Source organism: Geotrypetes seraphini, chromosome 2 (assembly GCF_902459505.1).
Source record: "Geotrypetes seraphini chromosome 2, aGeoSer1.1, whole genome shotgun sequence".
Classification (NCBI taxonomy): domain Eukaryota; kingdom Metazoa; phylum Chordata; class Amphibia; order Gymnophiona; family Dermophiidae; genus Geotrypetes; species Geotrypetes seraphini.
Genome location: NC_047085.1, coordinates 153,623,045 through 153,645,541, shown reverse-complemented (window position 1 = coordinate 153,645,541; position 22,497 = coordinate 153,623,045). Strand labels below are relative to the sequence as shown.

General features: G+C 41.5%; 1 protein-coding gene across 3 annotated transcripts in view; it reads right to left on the bottom strand.

Annotated features, from left to right (window-relative positions):
* The window catches only part of NDUFV2 (NADH:ubiquinone oxidoreductase core subunit V2), a 124,952-nt gene that overhangs the window by 17,482 nt on the left and 84,973 nt on the right, over window positions 1-22,497 (bottom strand). For all 3 annotated transcript variants that reach the window (XM_033934057.1, XM_033934058.1, XM_033934059.1), the window contains exons 6-7: window positions 3,645-3,754; window positions 2,165-2,241 (exon numbers count right to left, since the gene is read on the bottom strand). In XM_033934057.1, the coding sequence (XP_033789948.1) occupies window positions 2,165-2,241; window positions 3,645-3,754 (187 nt within the window). The remainder of the gene's footprint in view (window positions 1-2,164; window positions 2,242-3,644; window positions 3,755-22,497) is intronic.

Sequence of the window (22,497 nt, the reverse complement as noted above, 5' to 3'; positions counted from 1 at the left end):
TTTTTCTATCTTCTTCTAATTCTCTTTCCAGGCCTCAGGAACCCTGGTTCCATCCCCGTGGGAGTCCCATGAGCCTGGGGGGGTTCACAGGACCCATGGGATTCCCGCAATCCACGTGCAGACATCTATTTTGAGCCTCTTTGTGATGCTTCACTTCTGGATCTTATAATCAAGACTGTTTTTCTGGTCACCATCACTTCTGCCCGTAGGGTGTCCGAGCTGCAGGCGTTGTTTTGTAGAGACCCTTTCTTCTAAATTTCGGAAATGGGAGTTTTGCTCTGAACTGTTCCTTCCTTTTTACCTAAGTTACAGTTACAGTTTCAGCGTTCCATGTCAATCAGGAGGTGTGTTTGCCTGTTTTTCAGCCGAGAGGTTCCAAACATTAAGATAGTCTTTTGAAAAGGTTGGACGTGCGCAGAATTCTGCTACGTTACCTGGAGGTCACTAACGATTTTCACCTTTCTGACCATCTGTTAGTGCTGATGCAATCGATTCAGCAAGGTACTCCCGCTTCCCGAGGCCACGATCTCCAGGTGGATCCACAGGGCCATTTCCTCCACATTCTGATGGGAAAACAATCTCTTGTGCATTCTATTCGGAGTGTGGCTTCCTCATGGGCTGAAGCGCAATCGGTTTCTCCCGAGATTTGCAGGGCGGTGACATGATCATCTCTTCACACGTTTGCCAAGTTTTACAGAGTGGATGGGACTCGGCTTTCAGGTCCTCAGCAAGCCCACCCTGACTCTCTGAGGGACTGCTTTTGTACGTCCCTTTGGTCTAGAATGTCTCACCTATTGCACTGGAAAAGGAGATTATGTACTTACCCTGGTAAGATCTTTTCCAGGAGATAGGTTAGACATTCTAGACTCCCCACCCTGTCCTTGCTGTGCCTGTTTTCACATTTCAGACTTCATTGTCACATTCCAGTCTCCTTCGCTGTTACCAACTTGTTTTGTGGAGATTAGTCAGCCCTTAGGGGCTGGAAGTGAGTTGTACATATGTTCACCCTATTCTGGGAGTAGTTCTGAGCTCCTTTGAAGCCTATGTTGGCGATTATGGGTGCTGTTTAGTTGTTTTAAGCAGAACAATGTTTAGCCTGTCTTTACAGGTGCCTCTACAGCTGGTTCCCAACCCTGTCCTGGAGGACCACCAGGCCAGTCGGGTTTTCAGGATAGCCCTAATGAATATGCATGGAGCAGATTTGCATGCCTGGAACCTCCATTATATACAGATCTCTCTCATGCATATTCATTAGGGCTATCGAGGTGGAAGATGATATCTTTCTTCTCAAAGGACCCTCGACCACAAGGGGACATCCGCTCAAACTCAGGGGAGGGAAGTTTCGTGGAGACGCCAGGAAGTACTTCTTCACGGAGAGAGTGGTTGAGCATTGGAACAAGCTTCCAGTGCAGGTGATCGAGGCACGCAGCATCCCAGACTTCAAGAACAAATGGGATACCTATGTGGGATCCCTACGAGGGTCATGCCAAGGGATAGGGTCACTAGGGTATAGACTTGAAAGAGCGGGTCAGTAGAGTGGCAGTATAATTACAATTATACTTAAGGGGGTCAGTAGACTTAAAAGGGTGGGTCAATAGTGTGGGCAGACTTGATGGGCTGTAGCCCTTATCTGCCGTCATCTTTCTATGTTTCTATGTTTCTATCCTGAAAACCCGACTGGCCTGGTGGTCCTCCAGGACAGGGTTGGGAACCACCGGTCTAGAATGTCTCACCTATCTAATGGAAAAGATCTTACCAGGGTAAGTACATAATCTCCTTTTATAAGGAGGGTTTTTCTGATCAATGATCATGCGTTACATGGCATGGAGGCTAAAAAAAAAATACAAATACTCCACAAGTTATTGCCATCAATAACATAAATAAAGTGCATATAAAGTGCTCAGTCACCAACCAAAGTGCCAATAAGTACAAATAAAAGTACTGTACTAGCAATATATACTTATTGGTTGAGTTATCTTAGTGAGATTTTTGCAGGTTATTTAGCCAAGTTAGAAGCAAGCATATAAAATTCCATACAATCTATATTTTGTAAATAAACAAAATGTATCGATGTGGTAAAAGTTGCTTAATTCAATAAAAACTGCAGGAAAATAATTTCTTAATTTTCCATTTACACACGTTTACATTAAATATCATTAGTTACCTTGGACCTGGTTTTGGTTCCCTGCCAGCTCCTAGTTCATCAATTATATTTTCAATATCTTTTGGTGTCAGGTCTTCCTGTAATAGAAAATATTTTTACTACTAATCATCTTTATAAAAATTTTAAATTCAAAGTTGCTCCAACACCAACTCACATTAATCTTGATAATTATATTTTTTAAAAAGGGGGATTAATTTTGATCATAACGATAGACTGTATGACATCCAGTTTTTTAACGCTGAAAATAGTATATAGTAACCTGAAGCTTATTTTTCAGGTGCTTAGTTTAAAATCAGCTGATGCTAAAGATTACATACATACCAATTACACCATGCCCACTGGTGCATAACTCCAGCACAACCAATCATTCTCAACCTAGGTCATCCAAGTTACATCAGTATTGAGTCAGATTAAAAACCTGGGCCAGAATCATTTTCAAACTTGCATGTTTATGCTACAAAACACTGGCAGGCCTTGCTCCCATTTATCTTGTCAATCGCTTTGTATTCTCTACAAACCTTCAATCCACGAGAGCCAATACAAATATGTGAAGACATAACGACTTAAAAGATGGTATAACAATGAAAGCCATAAAACCACCATTATTATGGCTTTCATTATTAGACCATCTTTTAAGTCGTTATGTCTTCACATATTTGTAATGGCTCTCATGAATTTTATATTATCACACCATTTGGCTATTTTTTAAGCTTTTATGTCTTCACATATCTTTAATTGTATGTTTTGATTTATATTTGTTAGGACCCCTGAGGGAGGTGTGTTTACCGAAACACGGACTGTGTTGGGTCCCTAGGTTTGTTTGAAGGGTGATAACATCAACCACATTTACATTTGATATAATAAACATAGCCTGCATCTTGTATATTTTGTCTGCAGTTCTTTTTGTTTGCTGATGCATTTAACTGCAGTTCCTGTTGGATTTCTGCTCTCGTTTCTGCAAAGTCTAACTACCCACTCCTACATTCAATTATATCACTGATCTGTGCCCAAATCTTCTAAAACACTGAGAAGCTGGCTGAGCATCTTAGTAATGAAGAAAGCAACATTAAGAGTCGCACCTCTTGACACACCAGTGCAATCTGTAGCTCTAGATAGCTACCTTTCTCTTTCTGACCTGTTTTTAGATAATGAGGGCTCTTTTCATCACATCACATAATGCCAAGTGTTCTAAAAAAAAAGCCAAAATATCAGTCAATAAGATCCTTTTACTAAGGCGCACTAATGGATTTAGCATGCACTGAATACCATGCAGCCCTTATGTTCCTATGGACTGCAAGGGATTTAGTGTACACTAATTGTTAGTGTGCCTTAGTAAAAGGACCCCAATATTTTCTAGATTAAAGGAGGGAAACGAGAGAAAATCTCCTTCACAATATTTTATGGGAACTGAGACAAAATTCAACACATTTTTAGGAATGCAGAAATTCTAAATAAGAGATGATGTGAAAAAAATACTCACATAATAGTTATCATTGATTTGCACCATTGGTGCATTCACACAGGCACCAAGACATTCCACTTCTGTCAACGTAAATAGTTTGTCTGCAGTAGTTTCTCCAACTTGTATACCTAAGAATAGTGAATATTAAAGTAATTAATAGAGCATTAGTCTCTTCATTTTGTAACCCGTTCTGAACTCCTGGGGAGGGTGGTTATGAAACTAAATTAATAAATGTAGTTAATAAATCCTAGTAAATAAATAAATAAAATAGAGTATAAGTTTTTAAATATTGTTACAAAGTTGGCTATGTGCTTCTTTCTGCATTACTCCCAGTCACTACTGTCCAAGATATGACCACTTCAGGGTTTATTGTGTACATCATGAAAATGTAGCAAAACACACTCCACCTGCACGATGCAGAAGGACAATTTGCCATTCCTATCATCAAGATTCAGTGAGGCATTTTTCAGGGAGACTGTCCCCACTTCTGTTTTGCTTGGCATGAATCCACTAAGTACAGTTATTAATTGCTTGGGCTATCAGTTTAGCCTTACTCCAAAAGATGCCAACAATCCAAGAGTTCCATCACATTTACTGTTTGTAGATGACTTGAAACTACTGATTAGAAATTAGTGGAACATACGCCAGATATCTTAAATCACATGATTTTGCCTGTGGTTTGTTATCAAATGAGTATGATACCAATTTTTTTTCAAGGGTCCTTTTATAAAAAGCTTAATGGTATTCTTACGAAATTTCTTTGGCTTGGTAAAATGCCTAGAATCGCTTTAGTATCTTTACAAAAGCCAATTGAGGAGGGTGGGGTAAATTTTCCAAATTTTTATAGGTATCATCAAGCCTATATTTTACATCATGGTATGTAATGGATCCTCCAAGAACTCATAGATAATGCCCCGGATTGGTTGTATTTAGAATGGCACCTCTTGTTTCCTTTAAATTTAGTTCATGTGCCAAGTACCTTGGTTTAAGAGCATAATTCGTTCCAGAAGCATGCTCTTAAACCAAAACCCTCTTATATCAAAGCAACTTTCCCCATAGAAGATAATGGAAACTTGAACAATTCGTTCCACATCCCCAAAAACTTAATTACCATTAGCAACGCCTCCACCGCTGCCTCTGCCACAGACCCATCCACGCGGCTCCTCCAATTCTCCTCCTCTGCTGCTGTTGGCTGCTTCTCACTGCGGGTGGTGCTGGCTAAGCAAATGCCGCCACCGCCTCTGCAACAGAGCCCGACTGGACACTGTTGGCTTTGCCGCTCCTGGATGCTGCTCCCCCTCCCCCCGGATGCCACTACCCCCTCTGCTGGGACTCTCAAGTGCTGGCTCACTCCTGCCAGACGCACCCCGACTCCCATGCTCCACCCAAGGCCACTGGCGCTTCTATCGCCTCTTCCCCCCCTCCCTGACTGGCCCTGTCCTTACCCCTGCACTGCCAGTGATAAAAGTGCCTGCCGCCGGTCTGCTGCTGAGCCTTCAGCATCTGCGCATGCTCAAGGCCTTCTGGATCTCATCCTCACTGAGATTCTCATGAGAATCTCGGAGAGGGTGAGATCCAGAAGGCCTTGAGCATGCGCAGATGCTCAAGGCTCAGCAGCAGACCGGCGGCAGGCACTTTTATCACCGGCGGTGCAGGGGTAAGGACAGGGCCAGTCAGGGAGGGGGGGAAGAGGCGATAGAAGCGCCGGTGGCCTCGGGGAGCAATACTGTTGGTTCCCGCGGTTGGGTCGGGTCGGGTGGGGGCTCGCAAATCGAGTCAATGCTCGGTTTATGAGTCAAAAGTTTGCTGAGTGTTTTGCTCGTCTTGCAAAACACTCGCAAACCGGGTTACTCGTAAACCGAGGTTTGACTGTATTACTATGCCTAGGAAATATAAGGAGAACAAAATTTTAATGGATACATGGAAAACATTGAGATATATTAGCAATTTAACACCTATTCCAATTAATAAATCAACTAATCAATCCTTATGGATAAACTCCAAGATTAAAATAGGCGGATATCAAGTCATTTGGAAGAACTGGATTATTGCAGGTATTCGAACTCTGAATGATGTTATTGCAGATGGTAAACTGCTTGAATTTTCACAATTGCAACATAGATTTGGTCTTAATAATTCACAAAGTTTTAAGTGGTTGCAGTTGAAGCAGGCTATTCAGGTGGGGTTCCCTGAATGGAAGAATCTTAACAATCAATATAGCCTGGAGTTCCTATGCTTCCAAGCAGACTTTCTAGGACAGGGGTGCCCAACACGTCGATCGCGATCGACCAGTAGCTCAGGAAGGCAACACGAGTCGATCGCGGAGCCCATCCCGGGCTCCGTGATAGACTCGTGTTGCCGTCCTGATCTACCGGGCCGAACAGCTTTCCTCTCCAGTGTTCTCTCTAGGGCCTTTTAGCTGGGCGGTCCGCCCAGCTGTCATCTGCTGCCGCCGCCGCTGCTGAACATTTAAAAAAAACAAAAAAAAAACCGGCTTGGAGATTTCAGCCCGTAGCGAACTTATGCTCCGTGGCTCTAACGTGTGCGTGCCGGCTTCCCTTCTCTTCCCTCCGAAACCGGAAGTTATGTCCGGGGGGGGGGGGAGAAGGGAAGCCGGCACGCACATGTTGAGAGCCCTGAAGCAAGCGTTCGCTATGGGCTAAGGCAGGAGACAGGTTAGTGAAGCATTTGCTCTTCTTGCTGCCGGGTCCTGCCTACTTTCTGTTTCCGCGAAGGCAGGACCCAGCAGCATTTCCCCCAATAGGTCGATCGCGATCTTGGGCCAATCAGCCTTCCTCTCCCCGACGGCAGAATTGACGTCGGGGAGAGGAATGCTGGTCAGCCGAAGTAGGGAGAGCTTGGGGAGTCGTCGGCTTTTGGGCCTGTTATTGGTGGCGGTTTGGGTCCTGGTCCCCGATGGCAGTGGCTTGGGGGAGGGCAGGGAGAAAGAAAGAAAAAGGGCAGGCAGGGAGACAGAAGGAAAGGAGAAACAGAAAAAAAAGAAAGGGAGGCAGAGAGAAAGAAAGGGCAGGGAGAGAGGAAGGAAAAGTTGGGAGAGGGAACGAGGTCTGGAAGAGAGGAAGCATACAGGCTAAAAGAAGGGAAGAAAGATTGGATGCACAGTCAGAAGAAGAAAGTGCAACCAGAGATTCATGAAATCACCAGACAAGGTAGGAAAAATGATTTTATTTTCAATTTAGTGATCAAAATGTATCTGAATTTATATCTGCTGTCTATATTTTACACTAAGGTCCCCTTTTACTAAACCGCAAGAGTTTTTTAGCGCAGGGAGCCTATGAGCATCGAGAGCAGCGCTGGGCATTCAGCGCAGCTCCCTGCGCTCTAAAAACTGCTATTGTGGTTTAATAAAAAGGGAGGGGGGTACATTTGTCTATTTTTGTATGGTTGTTACTGAGGTGATAGTGCATAGAGTCATCTGCTTTGACCTCTTTGAAAAACCCTGGAATAGGAATGATAATTAACATTTTCTATGCGTACAGTGTGCGTTGTGTTTTTTTAAAATTTTATTGTTGGTAGATCATTTTGACTTGGTCATTTTAAAAGTAGCTCGCAAGCCCAAAAAGTGTGGGCACCCCTGTTCTAGGACATCAAGCCACAGTGTGGTATAAATTGTTATCTGGATACTTGAATAAAAAACCAAAATGTGGTCTTAGAGACATTTGGAGCATTGGGATTAAGCATCAGATTTCTTCATCTCAGTGGCCACGAATTTGGTCTTGGAGAATGAGATGTACAGTGTCAGCATCTATGAGGCAAACTTGGTTCTTTTTGTTGCATAGAGCGTTTTGGACCCCTGTTCGTTTACAAAAATTAGATAGCTATAAGTCTAATAAATGCTGGCACTGTAATCTGGAACCAGGGACATTGGACCATCTACTTTATTATATTTTGGAATTCAATCTGGACTCAAGTAAATTCTTTATTGGAAAACCATGTTGCACTTTCTTATGATACTGTTTTATTTGGAATGGCCATGAGGAAAAAAAGTCAAATATCATCAAATAACAATAAACTTTTATTAATTATGACAGGGGGTTGCCATTCAACATATTACCAATAATTGGAAAAATTACAATAATCTTAATTACACATTCTGGTGGAATTCGTTATGTCATATTTTTAAGATGGAAAGAGCAATAGCGTTGCAAAAAGGGAATTATAATAACTTCGCAAAGATTTGGGGGCCATTGGAAAAGTTTTGTAATGAATAGGCATCATTTTTTTTCCTTTTTTAGATTTATTATATGCACACTCAGGGGGGAGGGAGGATTTGGGGAGAAAATTTATAAAACTATGTTTATAATAATAGTATAATATATTTTATAGAATAATTGTTGAAGGGTGGGTGGATGGGTGGGGAGGGTTTTATCTTTAATGGTCTATTAGATTATATGTGTTAGATTTTACAGTGCTATAGTGGAACAACTTCAAGGGAAAAGCTTTTCCGATGACATCAAGATGACTTTTGGGATGGACAAGTGTGCTAAGGGGAAAGATGAGCAAAAATGAAAATATCTCTGACTGATCGAAAGGGTGGTAAGATGCATGGAACAGTCTCCCAGAAGAGGTGGTAGAGACAGAAACTGTTGTCTAAATTCAAGAGGGCCTGGGATAGGCACGTGGGATCTCTCAGAGAAAGAAAGAGATAATATGTTACTGCAGAAGGGCAGACTAGATGGGCCATTTGGCCTTTATCTGCCATCATGTTTTTATGATCACTGTAAGATAAACTTGAACAGGAAAAGTGTATATAAATATCTAGGTAAGGAACTAACAAGCAGAAAATTATTTTATTTTAAAAATTTCTATACATTTAAACCTAAACGGTTTTTGTTTTTTTTAAATTCTTTATTCATTTTTACAATTTACAAGTGCATCAGGAAATAACATTTGAACTTAAAAACACCACTTGATTTTCTATCATTATCAACTTAAATTAATGATATGTAATCCCTCCCTCCCATCCCTATCGTTTCGTATGTAATCACGTATATCATATAATCTTTTCTATTAATCTAAACATTTAATAAAAGATTAGAAATCCATCCTCCCCCACACCCTCCTTTGCAACTGTACTATTAAGGGAAAAATGTTATCTATTCATTACAATATTCTGTTAATGGTCCCCAAACATCCTGAAATTTACTAAAATTTCCTTTCTGTGTGGCTAATGTTCTTTCTATTTTATATATATGACACAAAGAATTCCACCAGAAACTGTAGTTTAATCTACTCCAATTTTTCCAATTAAATGTAATCTGTTGTATGGCGACTCCTGTCATTATAAGTAAAAGCTTGTTTTTTGAAGAAATCTGACTTTTCGCCCTCATTGACATTCATAGTATCATATGATAAAGCCATCGGATTTTCTAACAAACAATTTATTTGGCCCCATATCGATTTCCAAAAAGCCAAAATGAATGGATAATAGAATAATAAATGATCTAAAGTCCCTGCTTCAAGATGACAATGCCAGCATCTATTAGACTCAGAGCTATCTAATTTTTGTAAATGAACAGGGGTCCAGAATGCTCTATGTAACAGGAAAAAACAAGTTTGTCTCATAGATGCAGAAACTGTACATCTCATCCTCCAAGACCAAATTCGTGGCCATTGAGATGCAGTAATTTGATGCTTAATCTCAATGCTCCAAATGTCCCGAAGACCAGTTTTTGTTTTTTATTCATAAATCCAGATATCAATTTATACCACTGTGTGGCCTGGTGTCCCAGGAAGTCCAGCTGAAAGCATAAGAACTCCAAACTATATTGATTATTAAGATTTTTCCATTCAGGGAGCCCCGCCTAAATGGCCTGCTTCAGTTGCAACCATCTAAAACTTTGTGATTTATCAAGATCAAATTTATGTTGCAACTGTGAAAAATGAAGCAGTTTACCATTAGATATGACATCGTCTAGAATCCGTATACCTGCCATCACCCAATACTTCCAGATGACCTTAAATCCGCCAATTTGAATCTTGGAGTTAAGCCATATAGTGTGATTTGTTGATTTATGTACTGGAATAGGTGTTAAATTATTCACATATCTTAAGGTTTTCCATATATCTACTAATATTCTGTTTTCTTTATATATCCTAGGCATTTTGATACTAAGAACATGGTTTAATCGCAGAGGAAACATGAGTTGCCATTCCAACCACAACCAATCTGGGATATTTTCGATGGGCTCTGAGAAGACTCAATACATACCTTGGCGCATAATATAGGATTGATGATACCTATAAAAATTGGGAAAATTTAACCCTCCCTCTGTAATTGACTTTTGTTAAAGACACTAAAGCAATTCTAGCAATTTTACCCAGCCAAATACATTTTGTATGAATACTATTTAACTTTTTGTAAAAAGACCCCTAAAAAACAACAACTGGTATCATACCCATTTGATAACAAATCACAGGCAAAATCATCATTTTAATCGTTTGGACTCTCCCCCACCAAGATAAATGTGAAGGATTCCATTGCTCACACATTTCTGTTACCTTCTTTAATAAAAGTTTTTCATTTACTTTCATTGTTTCTTCCAGCGTATTTTTAATCCAAATGCCTAAATATTTTATTCCATCCTCTTTCCATAGAAAGGGAAATGAGTCAAACAAACCTTTTGTACAATGCACATTAAGTGGAAGAACTTCTGATTTATTCCAATTTATCTTATATCCTGAAAATTTTCCAAATTTTTCTATTAATTCAAGTATGCATGGAATGATTGTTTCAGGATTTCTCAAATGAAGCAGTATAAGCAGAGACCTTATATTCCCTTTGCTTGCTGAATAGCTAATAACAAGGGTTCTAATGCAATATCAAAAAGCAAAGGAGATATGGGACATCCTTGTCTAACCCCCCTCTGTAAACTAAAACATTCTGAAAAATTATTATTAATATACAATCTAGCAGCAGGGGAGCTAAACAAGGTTTGAATCATTTGTATAAATCCTGACCCTATGCCAAACCATTCCATAGCTTGGTACATGAAGGTCCATTCAACACGATCAAAGGCCTTCTCCGCATCCAAGGATACAGAAAAGGCCAGATCTTTCATGGCTTTTGTTAAATATAACATCTGAAAAGCCAATCTGGTGTTATTGGAAGAATTTCTCTGAGCAACAAACCCTGTTTGGTGCATACCAATAATAAAAGGGAGAACCTTGGCTAAGCGTAAAGCCAATGTCTTAGCTAAAAGTTTTTCATCTATATTTATTAAAGAAATAGGCCTGTAATTTGAAACCAATGTGGGATCTTTATTTGGCTTTGGCAAAACTATAGTTAATGACTCTGCCATAGTGCCTATAATGCAACCTTTATTGAGTTGAGCCTGATATAAACTCCTTCAAAATCAACTGGACCAGAAACAAAAGCAAACCAATTACACAAAAAAATAACTTACAACTCATGCCAATACATTGACCCCCACCAAATTCTGGACAAAAACAGACATCATAATCTAAAACTACAACCCTAAAGACTTCATCTCACAATGGAACCAACTAAGTACAGCAACCCTAGATGAGCTAGCCCCAGAAAAACCCAAAACCAGAATCCATACAAAATCAGACAAAATGGTTTGACAACGAACTACTCCAACTCAAAAGGCAATGCAGACAACTAGAAAGAAAATGGAGAAAAGATAACCTAAACTCCACAAAAACAACACGGAGAACACTACACCAAAAATACAAGCAAAAGTTGAAAGAAAAAAGAAAGGCATACTACACAAAGCAAATAGGAGAAGGATCCCAAGACACAAAAAAGATTTTCCAATTACTAAAAGAATTCACAGACACCACACCATATCTGACAAAAAACAATTCCCCCCCTCCCTCAGCCATCTTATTAGCCACATTCTTCAAAAATAAAATTGCAACTATAAGAACCACTTTCAATGGAACACCCATCCACCTAGAAGATATCTCAACTCCACCTTCAGAGAAAGAATCAGTAGCACCAGACAGAACTTGGTCCCACTTCTCACCCAAAGATTGGTCTGACCTCAACAAATTATACAACAAATAGTCACACAGCCTGTGATCTTAACCACTGCCCACCATACCTACTGAAAACCTCCAGTACGCTATTCCACACGCTACTCCTACAATGGATTCAAACTCTACTTACAGAGGGCCAGTTCCCACAAGACCTCAGCGAAATTATCATAACTTCGATTCTAAAAGATCCCAAAGGACCAACAGACCAACCATCCAACTACAGATCCATAGCCTCAATCCCACTCTACATCAAACTAATGGCCTCGTAGCTAAAGCCCTAAATGGATATTACTCCATCCTACACAATCTGGCTTCAGAACCAACTACAGCACTGAAAAACCCTGCTAGGAACACTCATGGACTTCGCGAGACACCACCTCAGCACAGACAAGAAAATGTTAATCATACAACTAGACCTCTCCGCAGCCTTTGATTTAGTTGACCATGGCATCCTCCTACAAAAACTCTAGACTCAATAGGAATTACAGGAAGGGTACTCAAGGTTCAAATGTTTCCTACAATCCAGAACCTATAGAGTCAAAACAAACAAAGAAAAATCAGAACCATGGTCCAACCCATGTGGAGTTCACCAAGGATCACCCCTTTCTCCAACACTCTTCAACCTATACATTGCCTCCCTAGACAAACTAGGCATTACCTCCTACAGCTACGCAGATGACATCACCTTACTCCTCCCTTTCAACCAACCTGAGCCCACCATAATAGGCAAAATACACAGGACACTTGAAAAAGTAGCAACATGGATGAAAGAACACAAACTAAAACGTAATCCTGACAAAACAAACTTCATCCTCCTAGAAAACAACAAAACCCCATCCTTGACTAACCTAGTAATAAACTCTGTCTCATACCCTATTCAACCTTTACTAAAACTCCTAGGAGTACTGATAGACAAAATAATAAAAATAATAAAAACAATAAAAATAAACAAAATAAATAAAAATAACAAAATAATAAAAACATCAATCCTAACCATGAGAAACCTAAGACAAGTCAGAAAATTCTTCGACAGGAAACAATTCCAACTAGTGGTTCAATCACTAATACTAGGCCTAATAGACTACTGCAACATACTATATCTCCCCTGCCCAGCAACCACAATAAAACAACTTCAAACAATACAAAACACAGCCCTAAGACTTATCTTCTCACTGAAGAAATATGACCACATCACAGAAACATACCACGAATCACATTGGCTCCCAATACAAGCCAGAGTACACTTCAAATTCCACTGCCTTCTTTTCAAAGCTATAAACGGAGACAGCCCTACCTACTGGAACAATCGATTAACCCAAATCACCTCAACCACAGGAGAACCCACACAATTTTCACACACCCACCAAAAATGTCAAAAGAAGAAAAATGTATGATAACCTACTGGCCACCAGAGCAGCGAAACTGGACCGAAAGCTCACCAATCTGCTGACTTCGACCATAGACTACAAAACCTTCAAAAAAGAAACAAAAACCCTACTCTTCAAAAAAATACATAAAACCAATATAACACAACCAAACGCTCAGAACTCCTCCTGCAAGTACCTACTCCTTAACAAATTAGAAAATGCTCAAACTTTTCCTAAGTACTTCTTAATATTTTAACAATATGTTTCTTCCTATTATCATAACAATTCTTATGTAATCCACCTTGAACCGCAAGGTAAAGGTGGAATAGAAATCACTAATGTAATGTAATAAATTTAACAAATATGGCAATAGGGTATTTTGAAATGCTTTATAAAACTCTACTGTAAAACCATCACCACCTGGAGCGTATCTACCTGCTCTCAGGGATTTCAATGCTGTTTGTAATTCATTTAATGATATAGGCTTATCTAAACTTCCTTTTATATGTTCAGGAATTTTAGGTCCCTCTAATAATTTTAAAAACTCTAAACCATCTTTTTCTTTGTCTAAATAAGGCTCAGAAGAATAAACAGCTTTATAAACATTTAGAAATTGTTTCAAAATAGGTCCAACTTGAGTAAATATCTCCTTTCTCATCTTTAATTACAATTATTTTTGTCCTTTTTTTTGGCTTTGAGATAATTCGCCAATAATCTTCCAGCCTTATTTGAGTTTCCATAATACAAAGCTTGCTGAGAAAATAAATCTTTCCTAACCAATTTAGAAGAAATCTCATTGTATTTACATTTAGTTTTTTAAAAGAGCTTGTAACGATTTATCAATTTCTCTTTTTCCAGATTGGAATATTGTAATTTAACCTGTTTCCTAATATATGTCGATAATGAGATAATTTGTCCTCTCATGGTTGCCTTAAAAGCATCCCATAAAGTTTCCTATATTAAGTTGAAAATATTCGTTCATTTTTAATTGAAAATCTTCACAAAATTTTGGATCCACAAGCAATGTATCTCTATCCTTCCCCCCTTTCTCTCCCCCCTTCTACACATAAGTTCATGTAATCCTTTTTCTTCTTCTCTACCCACTATTTTAAGTTCTTGTAAACCGTGTCGAGCTCCATTCTCATGGAGATGATGCGGTATATAAACTTAAGGTTTAGATTAGATTAGATTAGATCAAATCTCCATACATATCTACTATATTCTTGATCAACAATTTTAAGTTCAATCCAAACCCCTCCATGATCAGATAAAATAATTGGATCTATAGAGGCTTGTGTTATCTGTTGAACTAATTGGTCCGAAACAAATGTAATCTATCCTTGAAAAGGATTTGTGAACATGGGAACAAAACAAAAATTCCTGCCCATCATAATGAAGTATTCTCCATATATCTTTCAAATTGCAAGACTACAAAATTATCTACCGTATTTTCACGCATATAACGCGCGTTATACACGATTTTACAAACCGTGCATAACCTTGCGCGTTATATGCGTGAGCGCGTTTTACAACTTTTTTTTTTCAATCCGATCGGCATCCCCCCTGCGAACCAGCATCCTCCCCCCCCCCCGATTGCATCACCCCCCCTCCCCCGCGATCCTACATCCCCCCAGCACCAAACATCTTTTACCCGATTGGGCACCGGCACCAGCACCAATGCACAGGACGTGCCAGTGCCAGTGCCCGAAGATCCTCCCTCATTGGTTTGGGCTGGGCTGGGCGGTGCGGTGCAGGAGAGATCATCCTTCTTCCTGCGCCGGGCTGGACTAGGCTTTGAGCATGCGCAAATGCTCAAAGCCTAGTCCAGCCCGGCGCAGGAAGAAGGAGGATCTCTCCTGCACCGCACCACCCAGCCCAGCCCAGCCCAAACCAACGAGGGAGGATCTTCGGGCACTGGCACGCCCTGTGCATTGGTGCTGGTGCCCAATCGGATAAGAGATGTTTGGTGCTGGGGGGATGTAGGATCGCGGGGGAGGGGGGGGTGACGCGAGCGGGGGGGAGGAGGATGCCGGTTCGCAGGGGGGATGCCGGATCGGATTGAAAAAAAAAAGTTGTAAAACGCAGGTAAGCGGGGAGGGGGGGGAGGATGCCGGTTCGGAGTAGGCGGGAGGAGGTTTTAGCATGCGCGGTATATGCGTGTGCGCGCTATATTAAATTTTTTTTACATAAATTTGTGTTTCCCGCGCGCTATACCCGTGTGCGCGTTTTACACGGGTGCGCGTTATCTACGTGAAAATATGGTAATCCTAATGATTTCATAATTTTACTAGGATTTTTATCCATCAAAGGATCCATAACAGCGTTAAAATCCCCGGCCAATACTAGATTAGAAACAGCCAGTGGTAATATCAATTGTTGTAGAGACTTGAAAAATTCAATTTGATTCGAATTAGGGGCTTATACATGAAAAAGTGCCGTAGTAGTATTTCCCATGCTCATATCTACATGTAACCATCTTCCTAAAGGATCTGAAGCAACCAATTTGAATAAGGCAGTACATTTCCTATTAACTAAAATAGCTACTCCAGCCTTCTTTCCTACAGCAGGGGCAAAAAAGCAATGCTTTACTCAACCTCCCTCTAGTTTTGTCTCTTGGATATAGCAAATATCCACATTCTGTTGTTTTAAATATATTAGCGGGTTTTTTTTCCTTTTAATCGGATGGTTGAGGCCATTAACATTTAATGAAAGTATTTTAAAATCCATTATACAATTTATACATTATGGGGGTAATAATTAAAAAAAAAAAAAAAACCGTCTAAAAAGTGTCCTAAATGGCTACTTGGACGATCAAAAAGCCTGATCGTCCAAGTACCTATAACCAAAGCTGGTTTTTAGACGTATCTAAAAACAGCTTAGGCCTTTCCCCTGCCTCTAAACGCACAAAGTGCGGGCCGACCTACAACTAGGCGTACTAGGTAAAACCAAAATAGTTTAGTCAGCACTTAGACCTTTTTGACTTAGACGAAATAAAACCAGGTCTAAGTGCCGAAAAAGGGGCTGCTGAGCTGATGGCCGCTGGCGCCATCAGTTCAGCGGCCCAGCAACCTAACCATCGCGGCAGGAGAGATGCCTCATCTCCCTTACCGCGATGCCATCACTCACATGCCATCACATGGGCACCGGTTGGGCCCATGTGCCTAAGGCTCCCGGGCCTATTCTGATTGGCCCAGGCGCATTAGGCCCCACCAGTAGGCGGGGCTTTGGGACGGCTGGGCCAATCCGGCCCCATTGTGCTGTTGGCTGCCTGCCGGACGGGTTTGACACCCATCTGTCCGGCCAACGTTAAAAAGGTACGGGAAAGGGGGGTGGGGTGGGGGGGTCGTAGGGTCGGCCAGGGGGGTCGCAGGTCGGCTGGGAAGAGGGCCGATCAGGGGTTCTGGGGGGGCGGACGTTGGGGGGAGGGGGGTTCGTCGAGGGCAGGAGGGCCTGGGATCCCTCCTGCCCATAATGTAGTGGGGGTGGAGGTAGAGGGTCGCCTGGGCCAGGAGGGCTTGGGCTCCCTCCTGGCCTGATCGAGTCGGGGGGTAGAGGGTCGCCTGGGCCAGGAGGGCTTGGGCTCCCTCCTGGCCCGATCGAGTCGGGGGGGGGGGGGCATGATCGGCGGGGCAAGAGGGCTTGGGCTCCCTCTTGCCCCGATGTTGTCAGGGGGGGGGTTGGCGGTTTGACATGGCAGGAGGGCTTGGGAACCCTCCTGCCTGGATCGTTGTGGGGGGGATTCTGTAACCGGTGTTGGTTTTGACAGACACTGGTTACAGAATCCAGCTTTTAGGTGAAGGACTGGCTCCTCCTTCGCCTAAAAGCCCTTCTGTTGGACGTTTGGGGCTTAGGCGTTTTTTTGTTTCATTATGGCTAAAAAGTGTAGACGTGGTGTGGGTGCACTTTTAGACGTAGTGGAGATTGGGCGTTTAGGCAGAGGAAGGCCGTAATCAAAACATGGACGTTTGTTTTGGTAATGGACACTTTCCCTGCTTCTGGGTTGAATGTTTAGGGACTTAGACCAAAAGGGGACTTAGACGCTTTTTTTTTTATTATGCCCCTCCACACCTACAAATATCATCCAGTAATTCAAATTATGATGAGTATTCACTAAATAATCATTTTTCCCGAATTTAAAACCTAAAATAAAATCCCCCATCCCTCCATATCCCCATCCCACCCCTTTCCAACCCTCCCAAATTAATAGTGAAAACTTGGAAATGCACATGAGACCAGGTGATAAGAAACTCCTTACAGGCTAAATTAAAAAATCTCATTATTTAATTATAATAAGCTATCCAATTCTATAATATGAATCATAAATTATATATAATTAATCTAACTTTTATACCCATCCTTTAAAATAAACTACTGATGGTTGTAAACGCATAAATAGGATAAACAATTAAAAACCCATACTGACTAAGAATAGAAATATCATTGTGTATATTAATAAAGTATCCTGTTGCAATAACAAATATTATTAAATTATAGCTATTTCCTATAAATATATAGATTTAAGATTCTTCACAAAATGAATACAACTCTTAGGTGTTATTCTTATACCAATAAAGCTAGATGAATTATAATTAGCATACTTCCCAATTAATGAATTCCCACCAATTCAATATTTTATCCATCCTAAAATTTAATAATGCCAATTAAATTTTTCTTTAATCTACTATATCTAATTAATCATTAATAATAATTTCATTCATTAAGCTATCATGAAATCTTTTACCTCTACCAAATCAATCATTACCGTATTTTCACGCATACGCGTATAGCACGCGGGTCCAAAGCATTTCTGTAAAAAAAATTTTATATAGCACGCACACGCGTATACCGCGCATACTGCTATAACCTCCTCCCACTCCCGCTTACTCTTCTGGCCTGCGAACCGGCATCCTCCCCCCCGGGGCTCGCGTCACCCCCCCTTCCCCGCGATCCTACATCCCCCCCAGCACTGCAAAACATCTCTTACCCGATTGGGCACGGCACCAGCACCAATGCACAGGACGTGCCAGTGCCCGAAGATCCTCCCTCGTTGTTGCTGGGCTGGGCGGTGCGGTGCGAGGGAGATCCTACTTCTTCCTTGTGCCGGGCTGGACTGGGCTTTGAGCATTTGCGCATGCTCAAAGCCTTCTGGTCTCGCTCTCTCTGAGATTGAGACCAGAAGGCTTTGAGCATCTCGGAGAGAGCGAGTCCAGAAGGCTTTGAGCATGCGCAAATGCTCAAAGCCCAGTCCAGCCCGGCACAAGAAAGAAAGAGGATCTCCCTCGCACCGCCCAGCCCAGCAACGAGGGAGGATCTTCGGGCACTGGCACTGGCATGTCCTGTGCATTAGTGCTGGTGCCAGTGCCCAATCGGGTAAGAGATGTTTTGCGGTGCTGGGGGGGATGTAGGATCGCGGGGGAGGGGGGTGACGCGAGCGGGGGGGAGGATGCCGGTACGCAGGGGGGATGCCGGATCGGAATGAAAAAAAAAATTGTACAACGCGCTCACGCGTATAACGCGCAAGGTTATGCATGGTTTGTAAAAATAGTGTATAACGCGTGCTTTATATGCGTGAAAATACGGGACTTATGCTTATTATCTTAGGAGAAATCATATTTCATATATTTGATATCTCTATAATGAATTATTTCAGCCTATAAACTATCATATTTAAATTAATTTTGACATATAATAAATAAAGCTATATTCTTCAATAATAAGTTTCCTTAACGCATAGATGAAAAATCTTCCATTTCATTAATGACTAGGCTGGATAAGGACCCATACAGGAACTCTTCCCATAATACACATTCCTATGCCAAGTTGCACTTTAATCTTAAAGTAAGAAAACATATTTTATCTTCACAAAATCCTTCTTTCACTATCAAGAGAATTAAAACTCGCCCAAGGAAGCATTCAAATGTTCACTGTAGTAAATCCTCTATCATGAGCTGTATCCAACAGGTCATCTGGCAGAGTATCATGTCTGGTTATGAAATTAATTAATTTTGTGCTCCGAGCCTTTTCCATGCGTGTTAAAGTTTTAAATATGATGACTCTGTATATTATCTCTGGGTGAACATCATTTCCAACAAGCTGTTTTTCCAACGAGAACCATATAGGAATCCTCTCCTCCTCACTTCCTCCAACTTCAAATCCGAAACACAAGTCTATTTGAAACATACTTCCGAAGAAAAGTATTCTTCTGGGACCCCATACATTCCCGCCGTCATCAATGACGAGCACCACATTTACTGACAGAAATTAGACAATTGATGGTCCATGAATAATGCACCTCATGTATTTCTGCACATTATACCAGAGAATTTTATATGGCCATGCTTTCACACAATATTTGACCATTGCACAGTAGTTCAGTTCCAGTGACCAAGAGACCATTAATATTTATGCTCCCATCCATATACACAATGATAAGTGCCATATTTTCTCCTTTCAGATAAAAACCCAACAATCATCATTTTCATATCAATCCAGTGTTCTCCCTAGAGCCTTTTAGCCGGGTGCTCCGCCCAGCTAATTTAGATGACCGCCAGGCTGTCATCTCAGTCGCAAATCCTGCTGCTCAAATATATTTTTTTTAAACACCCTCTCACCGGCTTGGGGATTCCCCAGGCACAGCCTGAAGAGCCAAAGTTCCCCTGCCTGACTTTTTTTCTACTGCAGAGCAGCGCACAGATGGTGTACTGTGGTTTTGAACCCACAGCTGACTCCTTACACGTGGGCCACTTGCCAGCTAACTGGCGTTCCTGTACTTTCAGCGCCATAACCCTATAGGAAGGCTATTCTTTGTTATGTTCTGATGACGTCTCTGCCCTGACCCTTGCAGATTTACTTTGTAAAGTTCCCATTGCTGAAGCCCAGTCTGTCTGTCTGCAATTACTTTCCCCCTCTCATAAATATTAAGAAGTGAATGGGCGCTTCCATTAACACTCCCTCCCCAGGTTTGCCTGGCAAGAAAGTCTGAGGCTTCGCGGCTTGACTAGGCCCAGGCCCAGGCCTGCTCTGTACTGTTAGCGATGAGCTTGGCCGAAAGCTGCTTGACGAGCTCGGGGATCCGCTCCAACTGGCACTCGGAGCGGCAGCGCTCGATCTCCGTCTCCAGCCGGGAGTCCAACCTCTTGGTGGCCGTGAGCCGCACTGGGCCGTTGAGCCGCCGGGCTCTGGAGCCACTGCGGTAGAGTGTAGCTCAACACAGGGAGGGCGCGACGGGGGTCGGACACCGTCGACCAGGTAGCAGCACTAAGAAAGACCGAGAGGGGCGAGTCAGGGGATCGAAAAGAGCATAGGAGCAGCGAGCCATGTACAAAGCCGCACTGCGAATCTGAACTTCAGCTGCAGTTTAAAAAAAAGAGATCTAATCTAAATGTAATTACGTTGAAAAACTGCTATGATGTCTATAGCGCTACTGACATACACAGCGCTGTACAGAGTCACAAACACAGTCCCTTCTCAAAGAACTTACAATCTAGACACAGACAAACAGGATATTGTGGATACTGTTAAGGTGAACCATTGCTGGCTGAGTTGGAGGGCAGAGGGAAAAGGTGTGAGGCAGCCTGAGTATCCTGAACTCCGCCTGCTATGAGGAACGTAGAGCCGTGGAGTTTACATTACATTACATTACATTTGTGATTTCTATTCCGCTTGTGCCTTGCGGTTCTAAGCGGATTACAAGTTAGAAGACTGGACATTTCCAGTAGCATTGCAGTACATATAATCAAGAATGCGTTAAGTTACAATTGTTGTTCTGGACTTTTCCAGGATAAATTGGTAGTAGATAGTAGATAGTGATAGGTTGTTTAGACGAATAGAGATAATATTGTCCGGATTCTGCTGTTTAGACGAATAGAGATAATACTGTCCGGATTCGGGTGTTGCTGGTGGTGGTGTTAGGGTAGTCATGAGAGCATTTTCTAATACTTTTGTGAGGTTATGATGATGGGAAGTGTTTTTTGAAGAGATGAGTTTTGATTTCTTTTCGGAATGCTTTAATGTCTATTGATTTGGTCAGTAGATTGGTGATGGTAGTATCGATCTTTGCTGCCTGTGTCGCTAAGAGGCTGTCATATAGTTTCTTTCGTCGTGTTCCTTTGAGAGGGGGGTGAGTGAATAGGCTCTGAGTTCTCCTTAATCTGTGTGAGAGGTTACGGTGTAGTCTGTTGTTTAGGTAGCTGGGTGCTGTTCCATGTATTACTTTGTATAGTAGACAGTAGAATTTGAACTGGGATCTTGCTTTTATTGGTAGCCAGTGTGAGTCTAGGTATGCTTTGGTGATGTGGTCATATTTGCCTAGTGAGTAGATGATTCTGAGGGCTGTGTTCTGAACTGTCTGTAATTGTTTTGTCATGTAATTTGGGCATGATAGGTATAGGCTGTTACAGTAATCTACAATACTCAGTACTAGGGATTGTACTAATATCTTGTATTGATCTTTGTTGAAGAATTTTCTTATTTTTCTTAGGTTACGTATTGTGAAGAATGCTCTTTGGATGATTTTGTGGATTTGAGACTGCATTGTGCAGTTTCTGTCTAGTAGAATTCCCAGGATCTTGAGTGTGCTTTGCATTGGGTACTTGATTGTATTTACTTCTAGTTCTGTGAGAGAAGGTTTTTTTTCCCTTTCCAGTAGTAGGAATTTAGTTTTTTCCGAGTTCAGTTTTAGTTTATGACTTGACATCCATTTTTCTACCGTTTCCATTATCATTTTCAGGTGGTTTGTGGATAAGGGGTCTTGAATATTAAAGGGGAGGAGGATAGTTATATCATCTGCGTAGCTGAATGATACTGTGTTTAGGGCGTCTAGGGTTATGCCTAGGGATGCTATGAAGAGGTTAAATAATATGGGTGATAATGGTGATCCTTGTGGTACTCCACATGGGTTTGACCATGGTTCGGATATGTGCTCTTTTGATTTGACTTTGTATGATCGTGTTTTGAGGAAGCTTTGGAACCATTTGTGAACATTACCTGAGATTCCTATTGCGTCTAATATCTGGAGTAGTGTGTGATGGTCAACTAGGTCGAATGCCGCAGAAAGATCGAGTTGAATGAGAAGCAGCTTGTTTCCTTTGCTGAGGTGTTGTCGGGCAATGTCTAATAGTGATACCAGTAGAGTTTCTGTGCTATGGTTGGATCTGAATCCAGATTGTGATGGATGTAGTATGTGATGGTCTTCAAGGTAGTTGGAGAGGTGTTGTGCGACAAGGCCTTCTGTTATTTTAATGTATAGAGGGATTGAAGCGATTGGTCTATAGTTTGCAGGATTATCTATAGGACCTTTGGGATCTTTTAGGATAGGTGTAATTATGATTTCTCCTAATTCCGGTGGGAAATGACCTTCACTTAGTGTTGTTTGAAGCCATAGTGTGAGGCTAGCTTTAAATTTGGTGGAAGCTGTTGCTAGTAAGTATGAGGGACAGTTGTTCAAGTCACATGAGGATTTGCTGTATTTTTTGTAAAGC